Source organism: Rutilus rutilus, assembly GCF_951802725.1.
Source record: "Rutilus rutilus genome assembly, chromosome: 1".
Taxonomy (NCBI): Eukaryota; Metazoa; Chordata; class Actinopteri; order Cypriniformes; family Leuciscidae; genus Rutilus; species Rutilus rutilus.
In genome coordinates, this window is record NC_140209.1 from 41,378,209 (window position 1) to 41,398,198 (window position 19,990).

Here is a 19,990-nt window from a genome sequence, read left to right on the forward strand (position 1 = left end):
CCACAGAGCTTCCTCGTTTCATTTTTGGATTTTTGACCTATGCTTAAATAGACCCTTAAAAGAACAGACCAAGATTAGAAAGAAGCAATTATTTATTTTTATTTGATCAAAGGTGATCAAAATCTTATTTTAGGAATATGTCATTTTTAATATGGATAAAGGTATGGTTTTCAATGACTAAAATGACATGAATACTGAAAAATATGATTGAAAAAATAAGATTTTTTTTATACACTTCATGGACACTGTTTTCTATTGTAATATATTTTTTAAAATGTGATTCATTCCTGTGATGTCAAAGCTGAATTTTCAGCATCATTATTCCTGTCTTCATTGGCTATGTTTACATGCACAACTTTTGTTTCAATCAGACTGAATTCATTCCGATTGATGAATCTGAGTGTAGTGTTTACATGAACGCTAAACATGTGATCGGGCTGATGTGCGCATTTACTGTATATGTCACAAGCTTCAAATCGGAATATATTTTTTGACATGTGCACACTGAACGAATATACAGAGTTTTCCACTGTTTGCGCAAAATAACCATTCTCCTACATTGGTTCTTTATTTGTTTTAAACAGCAGACTTAATATTTATCCATTTCTGGTCATAATTTGGAGACAATGACATATGAACCGTTGTGCCATGCTGCTTATATTAATTTGTCACTCAGTAAATGCCCCTCCCCGCGCCCAAAACCAGTCTTCTGTCAATGAGAATCCAAAAGAACAAGGACTGGTGGGACGTTGTCCTGCTCCACTTCACAGACGCTGAGTGAAAGGAGAATTTTAGAATGACTGACGGGACACTCATTTATATGACAAGAAGAACAGCTCGTTCTGCGCGTCATACATCATTATGCTATTTCTATGCCATTGCACATGCACAGTCCTTTCAGTTTTGGTTTTCAGTCCGATCAAGTGTTTACATGTCCCCTCATTCGGATTAGAAAAGGAAAAAACCACCCCTTTCAATCCGATCGAAATTTCATTCGGATCGAGCTCCATCGGATCGATTAAGGTGTTTACATGAGAGCTTTTCAGTCCGATTGAGCCGTCAATCCGATTACTAACAGATTATTTGGTTGCATGTTGTAAGGCCTGCCCAATCGATCCAACGACAGTTTCCAATAAGCGGGTGGAGGTTTACTGCATGTTACTGTGTTTTCAGCGTGGCAAAGTAATTGAATTCCAATTAAACTTTTATCTGAGTCCATTTTATCACGACCTTGAATTTAGATTGGAATGCCAATTGGTTATTGGTCATATAGTTTAGCAGCACATTTGATTATTCTATTTAACTCTTTACTTTATATTTTACCCGTTCATTTGGAAGCTGTGTCGCTTTGAGGTCCTCACGCCGGCCGTTTAATGCGGGTCTCACGATCACAAACTCGTCAGGTTTGGTGACTAAACAGAGGTAATTGGCTAATATCTTAGATGGTCGCATTCACGCTTACACAATCAAAGATATTTTTGTATAGCCCCCCATGGTCAGTATACACTTGAATTAAAGTAACGTTTTCTTTAGACAGAGGTCATGGCCACTACTACAGATATAAGCCGACCAATATTACTTCTCTGATAGTAGCTTTGGTTTGGTCATGCCACGGTTTCCCACGTACACTTAACTAGAGGAACATTACGTTAAACAGATCGATTAAGGTGTCTCACCCTATTTAGGTTGGTCGAGCAATATTTTGCTGTCCTAAACGGAAATTCCCTTTTTGTCTTTACAAAACCAGGTACAATTGAATTAGTGACAAATATTAGCCGGAACTCTAAAATCACAGTTGGTGTGTGCCCTATGCTCCACTCGAAACTGGACTTTAGTCAGTCACTAATCTGACGCAGATTTGCAGGAACATACGCATTCGCTTAATCTACTTGGGAAAATAATTTCAGAGCAAGTCATAATAAATCCAAATGTAACAATTTATTATTAGTCAGGTAAATGTATCATGCCAATTACATAATCGATTCAAAGATAATCAATACAATAACACCAAATGCTCAGAGATAAAGAGAAAAGATGTATAAGCTACCTAACATAACAAAAATACATGATGCTGAGTGTCTTGAGGACATTCAACATCACAGGCTGATTTACATGGGGGCACACCCACAGCATTTAACAAGATATCTCTGAACACTTCACACCTTATTACCTTTTTGGTTTACTTCTGTGGGAATGAGACCTTCGTACCAGTCACACTGAGACATTTCAAATGATACCAAACATGTATGTGGCGAGCAGAACGAGGCCAAGGGCCGTGAGAGAATGGCGCGAGGCCGGTGACGTGATTGCTGATGAGCGAACCCTGTGCGACGCACCGGTCTCGTGTCTCATGGAGGAGCGGAAGCATAAAAGGAGGAGCGACGATGGTGAAGGACGAGAGAGGACCAGGCCTGGACTGTTTTATTTTTGATGTTTTAATTTATTATGTGTGGCGGCAGTCGTCCGTGAGGGGTTGCCCTCTTTACTTTCATATATATATATATATATATATATATATATATATATATATATATATATATAATGTGTGTGTGTGTGTGTGTGTGTGTATATATTCAGAGTTCCTCTGAAACCCTCCACCTTCCCCACCTCCACCTGTATAGAACCTGTATGATATATGCTATTTGTGCATCAACAGTATGATTTACATAAGCACTGCAGCATATCAGCATATGTATTGGCAGTAGCAAGTTCCGGTATTTGCTCTGCAGCAGCGTAGCAGATCTATTCCGCTAAGACCAAATACATTAACATTGTCATTTCCATTACCATGCTAAAATCTTCAGAGAGTTGTCATTATATATATATATGTATATGTGTGTGTATGTTCTATATATACTATATTTTTGGTGCATGATCACTGTACTTTTGTCTCAGATGGGTTTGAAATTAGAGGGCCTCGTCTTTTCACCTGGACATCCTGTATTATTTTGGTTTTGATTAATCCTTAGTGTAGAGGATTACTGATTTCTTCTACTTCAAGATTATCAGAAAATAGCCAATCTTAGGGACTGAATAGGCCCACCTAATCCACATCCCTGTTACCTTTCACTCACAGACATACAGTAAGCAAAATCTTGCCTATAGAGTCAGAGGCGGTGCAGTGCATTTATAGTCTTATCACTTGTGGCCAGCCTGTCCACTCTGAACAGACAGAGCTGTTTCCGGTGAGGTGAGTTTTGCCGCCCTCTACGACAGAACATAGGGCAGTGATGTCAATGCCATGTTCAAGATTTCCACATACTAATGTTGTTACATCAAGGACCAGTTTAATCTCAATGCCACGTCAATACTTCCCACATATCAACAGCAGATTTACCTGAAGAACTAAAGGTTTATTTTAAAAATGATCTTGGCAATGAGAAATAAGTCTGAGGGTGGTGATTCCACATGACTAAGGCTTGCAGTTCTCCACAGCCCAATAAGATGTCAACATCTCTTATTTGGTCTTACTGTATTTTTATACTTGTTTTCTTTTTTCATTACTCTGCGTCTCGCCGCCTCTAAACCCCTATTTCTACTTGCCCCAGCTTTTTTCTTCCTCCTGTTTCCCTCCTCTCTCTGGTGAACAGGGCTCTATATATAACACACCCTGCTCAACTGAAGTTATTCTTACAGCTGCTGAGAAAGAAACCTATGAAAATTTAATTGCAAAAAAGCTGCAGTACATTCTGGGGCTTTCAGAGCTCTCAGACATGGAGGAGCGGATGAAAAAGAAGTGGGGCAGATTAAGGGAGACAGAAAAAGGGGAAGGGAGGAAGACTATGGTTCTTAGTTTTGACAAAATGGCATTGTATATTACAAATATAGATTTTTTTTTTTAACTAATTGCTTTTGTTTCTCTTTTGTAAGTTGCTTTGGATAAAAGTGTCTGCTAAATGCAACAATGTAATGTAAATGAAAATAAAATACGAAGATCTCAGCACTATCAGCTGGTTAATGAATGAGCTATTTTAAAATATCTTTAAAGGAATAACTACTGTAGTTTACTTTATTTACTCATCCCATTCCAAACTCCTGACTTATTTCTCTTTTTTTTTTTGTGCTAAGGGAGATATTTAGCAGAATGCCCCAGCTGCTTTTTTTTCCATTTAATAAAAGCAAATGGTGACCTTAAAGGGGTCATATAATGCCATTTTTGTACAAGCTAATATGATTCTTAAGGGTCTAAATTAAAAGTCTGTAATATACTTTAATTAAAAATTCTCATTAGTTTTGTAAGAAAACACAAATTTTACCTGGTCAAAAACAGCTCTGTTTTCAGCACGCCGTTTCAGTGCATGTGTCTTTAAATGATAATGAGCTTTGCTCATCCCGCTCCTCTGTTCTGTGCGTACACCGTTTGTTAACACAATAACACAATAACCATAACGCACTGTTCATTATAAACGTGGGATTATGAATTATATTGAGAACGTCGTACATAGAAAACATGCCGTAATGTACCCTGAGTGTAAACCTTAGCCGCATTCATCGTGAAGCGTGCAGCAAGCGATTTGCAAAGATTAATATAAATGTTAATATAAAGGTTAATAAAACGTTACACTCACTTCAGTTATTCTGGAGGTGCAGAAGGAACACGAATAGTTGATACCGATCCTTTTTTCAGGAGCAGCTTCTTAGCAAAACCAGCTTTATAACATTACTGAGCTTCGTTTGTAAAGCAGTCTGGTGTGTGAAATGATTCGCGCAAACATGAAAGCATTGACGTTGATCGTGGGGAATATTCCCTTCGAAAACAAACTCAGCCACTGCGTCTTCAGCGGTTCGGATTTAGGAACATCAAAATGACTGCTGTGTTCCTTATTACACCCAAGAACAAAACACCACAATCGCTTATACGCCATTCTGCGCATAGACAGTGCTCCAGCATATCAACAATTACCGCGCCGGTCCGCGCGGGCTATGATTGACAGCTCACTCACGAGCGAGGGCGGGTCTGTGTTGAAACGCTGCTGTCAATCAACAAACGTGGGAGGGGCGTCGATTTTGTGACGTCACAAAATCGAACGGCTTGATTTGAGATGGGGGGAAAACAAAGACAAAAAACACTGGATGGATTTTTATCATTTTATGATGGTTGTGTACAGGCACTGCCAACACACATTTCAGTACAATCAACTTGTAAAAGTGCATGTACCATTACACTCACCTAAAGGATTATTAGGAACACCTGTTCAATTTTCATTAATGCAATTATCTAATCAACCAGTCACATGGCAGTTGCTTCAATGCATTTAGGGGTGTGGTCCTGGTCAAGACAATCTCCTGAACTCCAAACTGAATGTCAGAATGGGAAAGAAAGGTGATTTAAGCAATTTTGAGCGTGGCATGGTTGTTGGTGCCAGACGGGCCGGTCTGAGTATTTCACAGTCTGCTCAATTACTGGGATTTTCACGCACAACCATTTCTAGGGTTTACAAAGAATGGTGTGAAAAGGGAAAAACATCCAGTATGCAGCAGTCCTGTGGGCGAAAATGCCTTGTTGATGCTAGAGGTCACAGGAGAATGGGCCGACTGATTCAAGCTGATAGAAGAGCAACTTTGACTGAAATAACCACTCGTTACAACCGAGGTATGCAGCAAAGCATTTGTGAAGCCACAACACGCACAACCTTGAGGCGGATGGGCTACAACAGCAGAAGACCCCATCGGGTACCACTCATCTCCACTACAAATAGGAAAAAGAGGCTACAATTTGCACAAGCTCACCAAAATTGGACAGTTGAAGACTGGAAAAATGTTGCCTGGTCTGATGAGTCTCGATTTCTGTTGAGACATTCAGATGGTAGAGTCAGAATTTGGCGTAAACAGAATGAGAACATGGATCCATCATGCCTTGTTACCACTGTGCAGGCTGGTGGTGGTGGTGTAATGGTGTGGGGGATGTTTTCTTGGCACACTTTAGGCCCCTTAGTGCCAATTGGGCATCGTTTAAATGCCACGGCCTACCTGAGCATTGTTTCTGACCATGTCCATCCCTTTATGACCACCATGTACCCATCCTCTGATGGCTACTTCCAGCAGGATAATGCACCATGTCACAAAGCTCGAATCATTTCAAATTGGTTTCTTGAACATGACAATGAGTTCACTGTACTAAAATGGCCCCCACAGTCACCAGATCTCAACCCAATAAAGCATCTTTGGGATGTGGTGGAACGGGAGCTTCGTGACCTGGATGTGCATCCCACAAATCTCCATCAACTGCAAGATGCTATCCTATCAATATGGGCCAACATTTCTAAAGAATGCTTTCAGCACCTTGTTGAATCAATGCCACGTAGAATTAAGGCAGTTCTGAAGGCGAAAGGGGGTCAAACACAGTATAAGTATGGTGTTCCTAATAATCCTTTAGGTGAGTGTATATGACCCCTTTAAAACTAATATTTTATTCTGTCCCTCATAAACAGCTATTGTAAGCTTTAGAAGACTATAAATACAAAGTCATATGGCCTACTTCTATGACTTCTAACCTTCTACCGTTAGTCTAAAGGTCTGGCGAGACTAGGTGAATGATGACACCATTTTCATTTTTGGGTGAACTATCCCTTTAAAACAAAAAGTGTGCTCTTGAAATGCTCCAAAACCAAATTGTGCAGACATTGTGACATCATCTGCGTTTTTCCTAAAGTAGTACTTGTGGGCTGTTTCAATCTGGGCTTTTGTAGCCTTGGTTCCTTCCCTAGAGGCAGTCAGTGGAGCAATGCCATACAAGATGGCTGCCCATTTGTTCCTCTCTGCAGTGGCAGGGTGCAGCGGTGCCGAGCACTCAGCTGTGTGTACAACAGATGAAGCAGCCCCAGCCAGATGGTTGCCACTCTCAGGTTGCACATCGCATGGTACGTGGTGTCCTAGGATCTGACACGGTACTGTCATAGATGTTCTCATCCTCTGTAAGCAGTAAGCAGGGTCATATTTCAACTTGCCCTCTCCCAAAAAAAAAAAAAATCTATTCACAATCATATGTCTTCCTAATTGACACCATTGGAAGAGAGCTGTTGAGAGTCTTGGGAAGGCAAATGCAAAGAAAACCAGATGAACAAACTGTACTCTCAGCTGGAGAGAGAAACATTTTTGAATGTGTGCTTCATTGTACTGACTGGGCTGTTTTATGCCGTTACAGAGCAATGATGCTTCAGGGAGTGCATGGAACTGGATGTACTTCATCCCCCTCATCATCATCGGCTCTTTCTTCATGCTCAATCTTGTGCTGGGTGTGTTGTCAGGGTAAGAAACCTCTCCCAGGGAGTGTGAGCTCTTCTCAAAATCAGCTGTATCGTTTTTTTTTTCATGTCTACACTTTTGGTGCATTGTCTAATTTGCTAATAAATTGATATTTGTGTGGATTGTATATGAAAATATGCAGTGTGTGGATATTTTGTGATACATTTATTATTCAAAAATTGAAGTTTATTTATTCTATGTTTTAAATTACATTTTGAATCCCAGATTTGAGTGTTACAGTAAGCATTGTTCAAGTGAGGGATAATCCACAGCTAGCTGTGCATTAAATGATTTTAATGCACAACATGGCGGCAAAAAGCTAATGCTCAGCTAGCCATGGATTATCCTGCTTATACCATGGTAATTTGCCATTATTGACACCTTAAAGCTGTTATTGATGTTTGCAGTGCAATATTTGACCATTTTGATAACATTTAGTTATTTTCATCGTTACAGCTCATTAGATCTACCCGCTTTGAATCAGACACAGTGATAAAGTAGTAAATAAGAATACATTTATTTGAATGAATGAATTATAGCATTTATTTAAATTAATTATCGAGAGAGAGAGAGAGAGAGAGAGAGAGAGAGATGTGTACCTGTGTCTGTTCAGCGACTCTCTCTATTAACAACGAAGCTGTGAGTTGAATTACTTAAAAATAGCAATGTTACCCCCTCGTTGCTGCTGAGAAATTTAATGTAGCGAAGCTGTGTTATTACTAAACGTCGCGGGGCAGCATTGATAACAAGTTTCTGTGGTCCTGAATGTTTCTGTGTGTCTCTCCGCTCTGTGTGCGAGTGACGTGTGTGTGCTTCAATGAAAAGAGCGCATTAATATAGAACAGTGATTAAACTGACTTGGAACTTTCTGTGCATTAAACGGTTTTATTGATCACCTTCCAGCCAATCAGAATCGAGTATTCAGACAGACCATGGTATAATACAGTTTAATTGTACCTATAGATGATGTTTACTCAAAAATATTTGAAAACAACAGAAGGACATCACAAGCTTAAAATGCTTAAAATTATGTCTAAAGATGTTAATTACGGAGAATTTGTTCCCACGATTTATTCATTTGTTCCCTCTTTTTTAATTTAGTTAAATTGTGGCCACAAATTAGTACAACATGGCCACATTTTAACTAAAATGAGGGCATTAATTAAATCATGGGAACAAGTTCTTAATTCCTGATCATTATATTTGTCATGTGTAGGCCTCCATAGTTAAGCAACCAAGGCAAGAAGGCAGTTATCCAGTGATCCATCTCAAAATGTCCAAAAAATGGCCAGTTTATCTGGAATTGATTAGTCACTAGTGTATATGTGCATTTTGTGTACATCTGTTGATGAGCATTTTTTTGCATGCATGTGTGTATGTGATACAGAGAGTTTGCGAAAGAAAGGGAGCGTGTGGAGAACAGGAGCGAGTTTCTTAAGCTGAAGCGTCAGCAACAGATAGAGAGAGAGCTGAACGGATATCTGGAGTGGATCTGCAAAGCAGGTAAATGCCATAGAAATAGCCATTAAATACTCCAGAGAGAAGCTAAAGCCAAGAATACAGATAGCAGCTTGTCTCTTTTGATACGGATGTCTTTACACGTGTACATCTCAGTCTTGGAACGTGCTGATAACGTACAAAATGTTTCATCAGGCATCTTTTACTCAATAGAAATTGTCCCCATTTTCATGACTTTTGCAGTGGTCTGATTTGAATCTTTTTTTCTTTTTTTTTTTATTGTGTACAGAAGAGGTGATTCTGGCTGACGAGGACAATGACCCAGATGACCGGATGCCCTTTGACGGTATTTACGTGAACTCCTCTATCCTTCCTTCCTTCTCATCCCCCTCTCCTCCTCTATTTGCTCCCTCACTGGGACTAGGTGTTGATTTCCCATTGTAAAGGAAGAGAGATATCAATAGCATGTTGTCTTTGCTGAGGGGGTGAAATTGTATACTTCATGTCCATAAGCACAGTTAATGCAGTGTACATGAGAACATTTACATGGACCGTCCATCTGTAGCTCACAGCAGAGATGTGATTTCTCAACTTCATATTTGTCTATGATCCATATAACAGACAGACTACACTTCCTAGTTGTCTCTTCTTTTCTTCTTTGTTTAATTCTGTAATTCTATAATTCTGTGCCATTGAGTATTTTAGGCTGTCTGAATCTGTGTGTATACTGTGAGTATGATCAATTAGAAATGATTATGAAATGAATATGGTCTGTTACACAGGCTCAAAGAGGAGGCCCACAATTAAGAAGAGTAAAACAGAGCTGCTCGATGCAGAGGATGGAGATGGAGATATAGGTGTGCTTGAGAGTTAAACATACACTTATACATTTATATAATGTAGGCTGTAGGCTCAAGAGGTGATCAATGGGGTATTACCATAAAAATACATAAATAAAAATATATGCTAATGTTTGGTATTCTTTGAAAGACAAACCATGGTATATTAATATAGAGTTTTGAAATATATGTCATACCATAGTAGTATTACATATTTTTTTAAATTACAAAATATATTATTAGCATAGCAATTTCAGTGAAAAACTGATTTGATAAATTAACCTGAATTTCAGAATTAGTATAGTATCTGGTTTTTTTTTTTATTCGATTTTTATTTAATTTTATCGTGTTCTGTTTCCCTGCCGCCTGGCTTCTCTGTTTCTTTATGGTCCGTCAGGTTCTCCATTTGCACGGGGCAGTCTGAAGAGCTCGAAGCTGGAGGGATCTTCCTTCCATAAAAAGGAGCGTCGACTGAGATTCTTCATTAGGCACATAGTGAAGACGCAAACATTCTACTGGACTGTGCTATGTCTGGTGGGACTCAACACACTGTGTGTGGCTGCCGTGCACTATGACCAGCCTGACCTGCTCTCCGATTTCCTCTGTAAGTCTGTTCACTTGTCCATTCACTAATCTGTAACACAGAATCTGCTAACTTTTCTGTTTTTTCTCTGCATATTGTGTGGGGAAAATCTGTGGCTGTATAATCTGTGCAGATGTGCTTGTCAGCAGTTTCAAATCTGTAAAGTTTCTTTCATTGTCTGTAGATAAAGGAAGAGAAAATTCCTTTTCTTTATTTTCCTTTATGTTCTATTTTCTAAAGATGTTACTCTGTTTCTCTTCTTTTATCTGAGTTTATTCAATAGGTGTTAGAAAGTATTATGGACCCCAAAAGTATTACATTTTGGACACTTAATGTCTGAATGCCAATTTCATCACATTAATAATTGACATGTTCTACTAGTTTGACTACTATAAAGTGTCCTAATCGTAGTTTTGAGCAGTATATCAATACGGTTGTATAATTTGAAACCAAAAACAACAACTTCTCTTTTTTGCTGACAAATTGGGTGTGCTCAATTAAAAAAAAAAAAAAAAATGTTTTAATTGTCTGCATTTTGGGTCACTAAAAGCCTTGGTTATTCCTGTGGTATTCTTTCTTTTCTTCATACCTTTGTCCTTTGCAAACACTCTCTGTCTGTTTTCGTCTCTCTCCTCAATCCAGACTTTGCTGAGTTCATCTTCCTGGGGATCTTTATGGCAGAGATGTGTATTAAGATGTATGGGCTGGGGACTAGACCTTATTTTCACTCCTCCTTCAACTGTTTTGACTGCATCGTGAGTTTCTCTTGTCTTTTGTTCTATTGTCTTCTTTTAGTAAATCAGACCATTTTTGGAGGAAACCAAAAGCATTATACCAGCTTTCGAATCATTCCACTCTCAGGTCTTGATGTTGATATAGTTACTGAAATTAGTTTACTGAAATATAACTAAATTTAGTTATAATTCATAATTCACTGTCACTGCGCTGTAAAATAAATTGGTTTCTTAATTAGTATTTTAGTGTTGAAGACTGATGATTTTCAAGCAAAATTGTAAAATAGTACAAGAATATGTTGAATTAAGTTTATTTATTTGTTTATTTAAATTTGACATGGACATGGAAAAAATTATACCAAAAAATATCACAAGAGAAAAGATGCTTTGCACCAGATTGAGCTACTAGATCATTTCCATCAATATGCATTTTTGTTTTTCAGGATATTAAGATGTTAAAACTTAATTCAAGATTATTTTATCATGTTATTTTTTACAAACAAAAAAAACACTGAATAAGAAAATAGAAGTAAATATGTGATAGTGTTTTGGCATGGTTCAGTGGGTTTTGTTTTGTGGCTTAATGTTATTGAATGAGCTGTAAATGTGTGTATTTTATTTATGTGTGTGTATTTGTGTGTGTGTGGGACAGGTCATTTGTGGCAGCATTTTCGAGGTGCTCTGGGCTATGATCCAGCCAGGAACCTCGTTTGGAATCAGTGTGTTACGAGCTCTCAGGTTACTGAGGATCTTCAAAGTGACCAAGTGAGTCTCTCACGTCTCGAGTCCTATGTCTGTCTCTCCGTCCCTCTCTTTGTCGAGTTTCCTATTTACCCTTCAAGCTGTCTCAAGGACAGAGGGCCCTATTTTAACGATCTAAGCGCATGGTCTAAAGCGCACGGCGCAAGTTCACCTTAGGGCGTGTTCAAATCCACTTTTGCAAGTTTAACGACGGGAAAAATGGTCGGCGTGACATGGCACATGGTCTAAAAGGGTTGTCCCTATTCTCATAATGAGTAATGGGTGTGTTTTGGGATTTACGTGCGTTAAACCAATCAGAGTCTCATCTCCCATTCCCTTTAAATGCCAGTTGCGTTCACCCATGGCAGATTCGCTATTTACATGACGGAATTTGATAGTGGAAAGACAGAACGCGTCTCCAGAGCACAAACGGAACTGCTCGTGTTTGATGTAAAAGTGCGCAAGCAGACCATCTACGGGACAAGCCGGATTCCACCATATCTTTATGTACACAATAATAATATTTTACATTGTAATCCTTTTATTTTAAATATTTGACATGTTTTTGTGCTGCTGTGCATCCCTGTGTGTTTAATTAGAAGAGTGTACGCGCGTGTGGACCCGCCTATAGGCGCACAATTCTAATGCGCTCATTAAATAACAAAAAAAATATTGCGCCATTGACTTTAGACCAGGTTTCAGTTGGTCATTGGTGCAGTCTATTTCTGTTGCCTCAAAATAGCAACGCGTCAACAATGCCCCAGAACACACCTCGTATTCAGACCAGCACGCCCATGGGCGCACAAATGGGTGCAAAATACATTTGCTATTTAAACAACGTGGCGCAGGACGTGAAAATGATAACGGCGTCGGACTGAAACTAGCAAAAAACACTTGCGTCGCGCTTGGCGCTGCATTGCGCCGGCTGTAAGATAGGGCCCTAAGTATCTTAAAAGTCTTCTCTTTTCCCTTTCTCAGATATTGGGCATCTCTAAGGAACCTGGTGGTGTCTTTGTTGAACTCCATGAAGTCCATCATCAGTTTACTCTTCCTCCTTTTCCTCTTCATCGTGGTTTTTGCATTGCTGGGCATGCAGCTGTTTGGAGGACAGTAAGTATAACACTAAAATAATGGCATTCACTTTTTTCTTTTCTTTTTTTTTCTTTAAAAAATACAAATAAAATTCAGGCTGACTTGGTGCCATAAATAAGATATAGAAAATACTCTGTGTAACAATGATATAGCAAAAATGTTGTCATTTCAGGTTTAATTTTGAATCTGGCACACCACCAACAAACTTTGATACTTTTCCTGCAGCAATAATGACAGTGTTTCAGGTGAGTAAATGTGCCCATCAAACTGTGCAATCATTCGGTTTGCTTTCCATGGCTTTTTGATGATGGACCTTTCTGTGTACCTCAGATCCTGACGGGTGAAGACTGGAACATGGTCATGTATGATGGGATTGAGTCTCAGGGTGGAGTCAGAACGGGCATGGTCTTCTCAGTCTTCTTCATTGTTCTTACACTCTTCGGCAACTGTATCCAAATGGATAATATATCATGCTGACATACTGTTTGCACAGTTTTCTCATACACCAATGAAGTATTAATGTTGCTTAACACCTCTGTGAACAGATACTTTGCTCAATGTGTTCTTGGCTATCGCTGTGGACAATCTGGCCAATGCACAAGAGCTGACCAAGGTAAAACCGCACATAGGGCCAGATTTACTAAACAGGGCAAATTAGCGTGAGAGCGCAATCCCATAAAAGCGCTGATAGGAGTGGAAGGTTCTTCTCGTCATCTACTGACAATGTACACAACCGCAGCCAGATCATTTCCATAATGTCCAACGCAATCTACCAAGTGTAGCGCAAATTAGCGTCTGGTTTAAGACGTGCTTTTTTGGGCCTTAAATAATGGCGCATATACCAGTATATTGACGTGGGCAAACCTTAGTAAATCGCATTGCGTGATTCATTTAAATACTCTCCTCCCATAAATTTTGCATCTGAAAGGGAAAATCCTACAAATGCAAATGCAATAATATCAGCCGCAAAAATAACTGCCCACGCCTTTTCAGCGCTATAGCGCACAGTATGAGCACTTTGGATGACCACGTTTCTCACTCTTGTCTTTCTCTCAGATGGTTTATCCTTCACACTCCGCATCACATTTTAATCAATATGCTTCATGTTTCTCTGTATGTTTAGGATGAACAGCAGGAAGAGCAGGCAGCCAATCAGAAAATGGCTCTTCAGACGGCGAAGGAAGTAGCTGAGGTCAGCCCACTGGCTGCAGCCAACCTCTCCATTGCTGCGTGAGTATCTCTCTCTCATTCTCTCTCTCTCTCTCTCTCTCTCTCTCTCTCTCTCTCTCTCTCTCTCTCTCTCTCTCTCTCTCTCTCTCTCTCTGTCCTGCAGCCACATTTTGTCTCCCACAAATTATTTGTCCTCCTTATGTCTGTTTTCATGTGTTCAGACTATTTGTAGCTCTTGTATCAGCCACATTAACACAGAGGTCAATCATAGACCCAAAAAACCCCACTTCAATCTAAGAATTTTGACTTGTTTTGGTTTCCATCCTTTTCATTGATGTTGTTCTAATCCGAACCTTAAATCATACAAACATATCAACATATGTTCAAATGTTCAAAATATTGGTGTCGGTAAGATTTATTTAATTTTTTTATTTAAAGTCTCTTATACTCCCCAAGGCTGCATTTATTTGATCAAAAATATAGTAAAAACAGTAATATCGTGAAGTATCATTACAGTTTAACTGTTTTCTATTTTAAAATGTAATTTATTCCTGTGATGGCAAAGCTGATTTTTCAGCATCATTACTCCAGTCTTCAGTTTCACATGATCCTTCAGAAATCATTCTGACATGTTGATTTGCTGCCCAATAAAAACATTTATTTATATTATCAATGTTGGAAACAGTTGTGCAATATTTGTGTGGAAACCATGATAGATTTTTGATAAATCTATATGACTCTTTGATAAATAGAAAGTTCAAAAGAATAGCATTTATTTTAAATGGAAATCATTTGTAACATTGATTTCTTTTGCAGGCCCCAAATTCACAAAGTCACAAAGAGACACTTTTTCTTTCTTTTTTTTTAGGCCAAATTATTTGTAAAAAAAAAAAAAGGTGACATTGTGAATCACATTCTACCCTGCTGGAAATTCAGTTTACCTTTGTAACTGCATTTTGGAACATAGTAGCTGGATTCCAGCTATTTTTATTATTTGTTGGTCTATGTTCCAAATCACATATAGAACCTTAAGGATTAAGAACCTTAAACAATATACTTTTCTTTTTCCTGTTATATTTGGTGTCATACATCTATAATGTAATCCTTTGTCCTACAAGATCATCTGTGATCCTCTCACAGTTATATACACACAACTTGCATGCAGAGGCACAGACCGATTGAAGAATATTCAGGTTTGTCCGTGTGTGAATTTATTCAAGTATTTGTAAGGAAAAGAAGAGAGAATCAGGAGAAAATATGTGTATTAGCGAGGACAAGTGTGTGAATGAGGAAGAAGAGCAAATAGATGTTCTGTGTTTCACACATGCTGTTTTCCTCCTCAGCGTGACAGTAAACTCTGAGCGTCTTGATGCAACAGAACACTTTCTGGACTGGTATTTATTCATTTATACTCTTTCTGTTTTTTTTTTTAAAACGCCTCTCTATTCGCCCCACACCTCCCACTCTTCTCCCATCAGCCTTTTCGACATGTGCATTTCCTCCTCGGTTCTCTGTGCTGCTCCCCGCTCTGTTCTACAGACCGCTGGGTGGGATGGGACGGGTTTGTCACTCCTCGTCTCTTCTTCTCTCTTCATCCTGCTACTCATCATCTGCTGTTCTCCTCTTATCTCTTTTTCTTTTTCTCTTTCACATGCTTTGCTCCAAGGGTTGGGCGCCTGTGATGTCTTCACTCCCAGAATTATTATAGTTATCTTATGTGTGTGTGTGTGTGTGTGTGTGTGTGTGTGTGTGTGTGTGTGTGTGTGTGTGTGTGTGTGTGTGTGTGTGTGTGTGTGTGTGTGTGTGTGTGTGTGTGTGTGTGTGTGTGTGTGTGTGCGCGTGTGCGTGTGTGTGCACGTGTGTGCGCATGTGCGCGTGTGCGTGTGTGCGTGTGTGCGCGTGTGTGTGTGTGTGCGTGTGTGCGTGTGTGTTCTGTGAGTGAGTTTGACCCAGGCGGTGCAATCATCCTCTTTAACAAATGGTAGCTGGTAGCTTGTAGGTGGGCATTTTCAGCCTGTGGTAACTGCAGCAACCTCACTTTTCCCTCTTGATGATTACTAATCTCAGATCTACTATAAATGTCTCTCTCTATCTCTCTCTCTTTTCTGCAGTAAGGAGCAACAGAAGAACCACAAAGGTTGTAAGTCAGTATGGGAGCAGCGCACTAGTGAGTTGAGGCGACAGACCCTGGTGAACAGCAGAGAGGCTCTTTACAATGAGTTGGAACCTGAAGAACGCTGGAAGGTGAGAAGAAATGATAAAGAAAGAGATGGATATAAATATCAGTTAACAGCTGATTTATCAACATATTTATTGTATCGGTCGATATTGAATATTTAACTGTACTTTGCTCATTTCCTCTATTTTTAATTTTAGATTAGTTTTGCCATCACCTAACACTCACTTAAAGTGTATATGTGAATTTAATAACACTGTTAAATGTAATCTCTTAATGAATATCCATTTTTCATATTGTATATTATAATGTTGTGGTGCCTAAATTCACTTTAGCATTTAAAATGATTGATTTTACTTTTTATTGTTTTATTTTTAATTTTTAATTTATTAGGAAAATATATATATATATATATATATATATACAATTTTAATATCACCCATTTATCGGTTATTGAGCATGAAAATAATTATCAGATTATTGATGTTGGTGCTTTTTAATATGATCCCTAATCATAATATATACAATTTACCAGTTCACCACAAAAATAATTTTCTTATTCAGTATTTTTGTCTTGTTTTCCAGTAAAAATATCTAAAAACCTTTAAGCAATCTTTAAGCAAAATATTAAGTGTTATGATATTTAATTTTATTATTTTAATTTATGTTTAAAATATGTTAAACACATGATAAATAAATAAATATTCATATTTGTTTTCAGGGAAAAATATCTTGAATTAAGGATATTTTTCTTATTCTTCTGGCAAATGTGGTTGTTGTGTTTTTAATCATGCCTTCAGGTCTCATACTCCCGTCACATTCGTCCCGATATGAAGACTCACCTGGACCGGCCATTGGTCGTGGACCCTCAGGAGAACCGCAATAACAATACCAACAAAAGCCGTCCGGGTGATGGCCAGCCCCAGCGTACGCATCAGCTCCTGCACAAACAGCCCAACTTCAATGAGGGGGAGAGTGGAGGAGGGGGTGGAGGATCTGGGCCCTGGCCAGCATTGGAAAGAGGGGACTCTACAGGATCTCGTCGGAGTCTTTTGGGCTCCGAGAACCATGGGGAGGGTAGAGAGTCTCACCGCAGACATCAGCACGGCGAGCGCTGCAGCCAAGCCCGTCAACATCGTAAAGCCACAGAGGAGGATGGAGAGGGTGGAGGGAGGAGACACAGGAATAAGGGCAGGGAAAGAGGACCTGAGTGTGAGCATTTAGATGGAGGAGAGCGTAAACACAGACGTCATCGCCATGAGGGCGAGGGAAGGAAAGAAAGAGGGGTGCGACACCGCACCAGAAAGTGAGTTCCATAGAAATGAATCTCTGGTAACATTTTTTTTTACTATGCTCTAGTTGGACGTGTTTGACAATTGCACTCTCATCTCGCATCTTTCAAGTGCCTTGAAAAATACAGTTCTTAAGTTACTTGAAGTTAAAAAACTCCAGTAACCACTAGCAAATCAATTTATCATTATGGATTACGACTTATTCGCAAAACTCTATTTTTGCGCTATTTGCCTGCAGCAGTTAACCAATATTAGATGAGGTCATTTTTGGCATTTTAAAGAGCTGATACAGGTTTTTGGATCACATTTACATTTAACTACATTCTTAAAAAAATATTAAAAATGTCCAATGAACAGTAGAGTACATTTATTATTATTTTATTTATAATTTGATAATTGTTCATTCTTAGCGAATTCCTCCCTGAGGTTCGTAAAGAGCATGTCTTAAAGGAGCTGTATGTAAGAAATGTATTTCAATTAATCATAAAATGGCCCTGATATGTCACTTGACATTAAGAAATCATGTTATTTTCAAATACTTATATCACTGACAACAGTAGTCCGGCCAGGATATTGTCATTTAAAAGTGATAGTTGCAGCCCTCAACTGATGTTGATGTTGTCATGTTGTGTTTTGGCCTGATGCCCCACCCTCCACCTATCTACTAATCATGAAGTCAGTAGTGTTTCAGCATCTGGGTTGCCAGCTCAGCTCTAGTTACCACAGCTGCAGCTACAAACGTGTCAGCTGGATCCTGCAGCCTATCTGGCAACCTTGAGTCAGGGGGGAGGGGGAGGGGATACACTGCTCTACAGTAATTTGAAATTAATTGCAGTACCAGTTTTGGCCACAATCTTACATACAGTTCCTTTAAACTTGAACTAATCTTTCTGTCTTCTTTCATCAGGGATGGTCATGGAAGTGGCCCGACTCTGTCCACGACCCGTCCCATTCAGAAGACTCTGTCCAGGCAGGACAGTCAGTACAGTGAGGACCTGGACAATGCCATGAACAACAAGCTTGCCACCCAGCCACCTAGTAACTCCACCCCACATGATAGTCTGCTCAATCTGGCCAACAGTGCCCACAGTGCCGGCCTGGCACATACTGGCACAGAGAGCAGCCTCATTCTCACCAACCCTTCCTCTACTACTGCTAATGTTGCTAGCACTGGTCACCTGGGCATGAAACCTGACTACACTGCCGTGGACATCCCCCCGATGTTCCCCTCCAGTAACGCCATCCTACAGGGTTAGAGAAAGAGCTGAAGAGGATAACTGACCTTTTTCATTTGTTGAATCATCTGTCTTACAATGTTTCCTTTTGTCACATCTCCACAGTCAATAAAAATGCCAACACTGAGCCCCTGCCCAAGAAGGAAGACACAAAGGGTGATGATGATGATGATAAGAAAGATGATGGGGGGCCTAAACCCATGCCACCCTTCTCCTCAATGTTCATTTTGTCTACCACCAACCCGTGAGTGCAGTCAACTTGGTGAAACTTACCAGTTAACTTCTAGTTGGCACTGTGACTCTGCAGTTAAAGTCAATGTGAATTCAAATTTAAATTCTGCTATTTAATGACCACTTTTTAAAGTTTAATCAATTCCAATGGTCCAAACATCCAAATATGGAAGTAAAATGGGTTGCAAACACTGTTTGATGTCTTTAAACAAAACTGATTAGAGTCATTAGATCAGAGTTTTTTTTTAATGAAATTAAATAAGCTTTCTATTGAAAACATTCTCAATGTTGATGGAGTTGTTGTTTTTGCTACTACCTGGTCTATTTTATGAACATGTGTTTTAGATTTCGGAGGTTGTGCCACTATATCGTCACGCTCAGATATTTTGAGATGTGTATTCTGCTGGTCATTGCTATGAGCAGTATTGCCCTGGCCGCTGAAGACCCCGTCTGGCCCGAATCTCCCCGCAATAATGTGAGACAGTCCCACATCTCAACATCCTCTATTTATGTCTATGTAGTTCAGTCCACTTTTGTCTACTGGACTAGTAGCCATCTCATCTATCTATCCGTCCATGCATTCTAATCATTACCCAATCTATCCGTTCATTCCTCCATCCTTTCATCTGTTTATTTATCATTCTTTACATCCATCTTTGCATAATTGTCATAAAGAGTTTGCTTTTCCTGCTGACATTGTATTTCTCTTTTATTTGCAGGTCCTGCGGTACTTTGACTATGTGTTCACGGGTGTGTTCACCTTTGAGATGCTCATTAAGGTACACATCTGTCCTACTGTCTGGGCTATGATGTTCTATGTCACTCGTCTTATATACATTATACTTATCTATATTATACGTAAAGGTGCAGTAAACGATTTCTGAGAAACACTGTTAAAATCATCCCAAACAAACACACCCCTCCCTTCATTGCTTAGTCCCCAAAATGCACAAACACGCAATGCAAGAGTGCATGTCTCTTCATCATAGCTGCAGCAAAGCAAAATAAAGATGATGAATGAATGGCAAGGAAGAACAAAAAGTACACAAGTGTATATACAAGTAAGAATCCGTTGTTAGTCGCCAGCAGCACACCAGCTCCAGACGAACAATGACACCCAGAACTGTCCTGCTATAGCTAACAATACAACAATAGCATATCTTGGTTCTGTAAAACATAGCAGAAATAAACACA

General features: G+C 39.3%; 1 protein-coding gene across 17 annotated transcripts in view; it reads left to right on the plus strand.

The window, feature by feature from the left end:
- The window catches only part of cacna1aa (calcium channel, voltage-dependent, P/Q type, alpha 1A subunit, a), a 101,145-nt gene that overhangs the window by 22,596 nt on the left and 58,559 nt on the right, over positions 1 to 19,990 (plus strand). For 15 of the 17 annotated variants that reach the window (XM_084423388.1, XM_084423390.1, XM_084423384.1 and 12 more), the window contains exons 6-24: positions 7,145 to 7,248; positions 8,633 to 8,748; positions 8,993 to 9,049; positions 9,486 to 9,560; positions 9,940 to 10,146; positions 10,768 to 10,880; positions 11,512 to 11,624; positions 12,579 to 12,710; positions 12,865 to 12,937; positions 13,023 to 13,140; positions 13,238 to 13,305; positions 13,816 to 13,922; positions 15,206 to 15,256; positions 15,974 to 16,106; positions 16,839 to 17,344; positions 18,238 to 18,581; positions 18,671 to 18,809; positions 19,142 to 19,271; positions 19,516 to 19,575. In XM_084423388.1, coding sequence (XP_084279514.1) covers positions 7,145 to 7,248; positions 8,633 to 8,748; positions 8,993 to 9,049; positions 9,486 to 9,560; positions 9,940 to 10,146; positions 10,768 to 10,880; positions 11,512 to 11,624; positions 12,579 to 12,710; positions 12,865 to 12,937; positions 13,023 to 13,140; positions 13,238 to 13,305; positions 13,816 to 13,922; positions 15,206 to 15,256; positions 15,974 to 16,106; positions 16,839 to 17,344; positions 18,238 to 18,581; positions 18,671 to 18,809; positions 19,142 to 19,271; positions 19,516 to 19,575 — 2,646 coding nt within the window. Of the gene's footprint in view, positions 1 to 7,144; positions 7,249 to 8,632; positions 8,749 to 8,992; positions 9,050 to 9,485; positions 9,561 to 9,939; positions 10,147 to 10,767; positions 10,881 to 11,511; positions 11,625 to 12,578; positions 12,711 to 12,864; positions 12,938 to 13,022; positions 13,141 to 13,237; positions 13,306 to 13,815; positions 13,923 to 15,205; positions 15,257 to 15,973; positions 16,107 to 16,838; positions 17,345 to 18,237; positions 18,582 to 18,670; positions 18,810 to 19,141; positions 19,272 to 19,515; positions 19,576 to 19,990 lie in introns of those variants that run through there. The other 2 variants (XM_084423391.1, XM_084423386.1) reach the window with 2 other exon arrangements.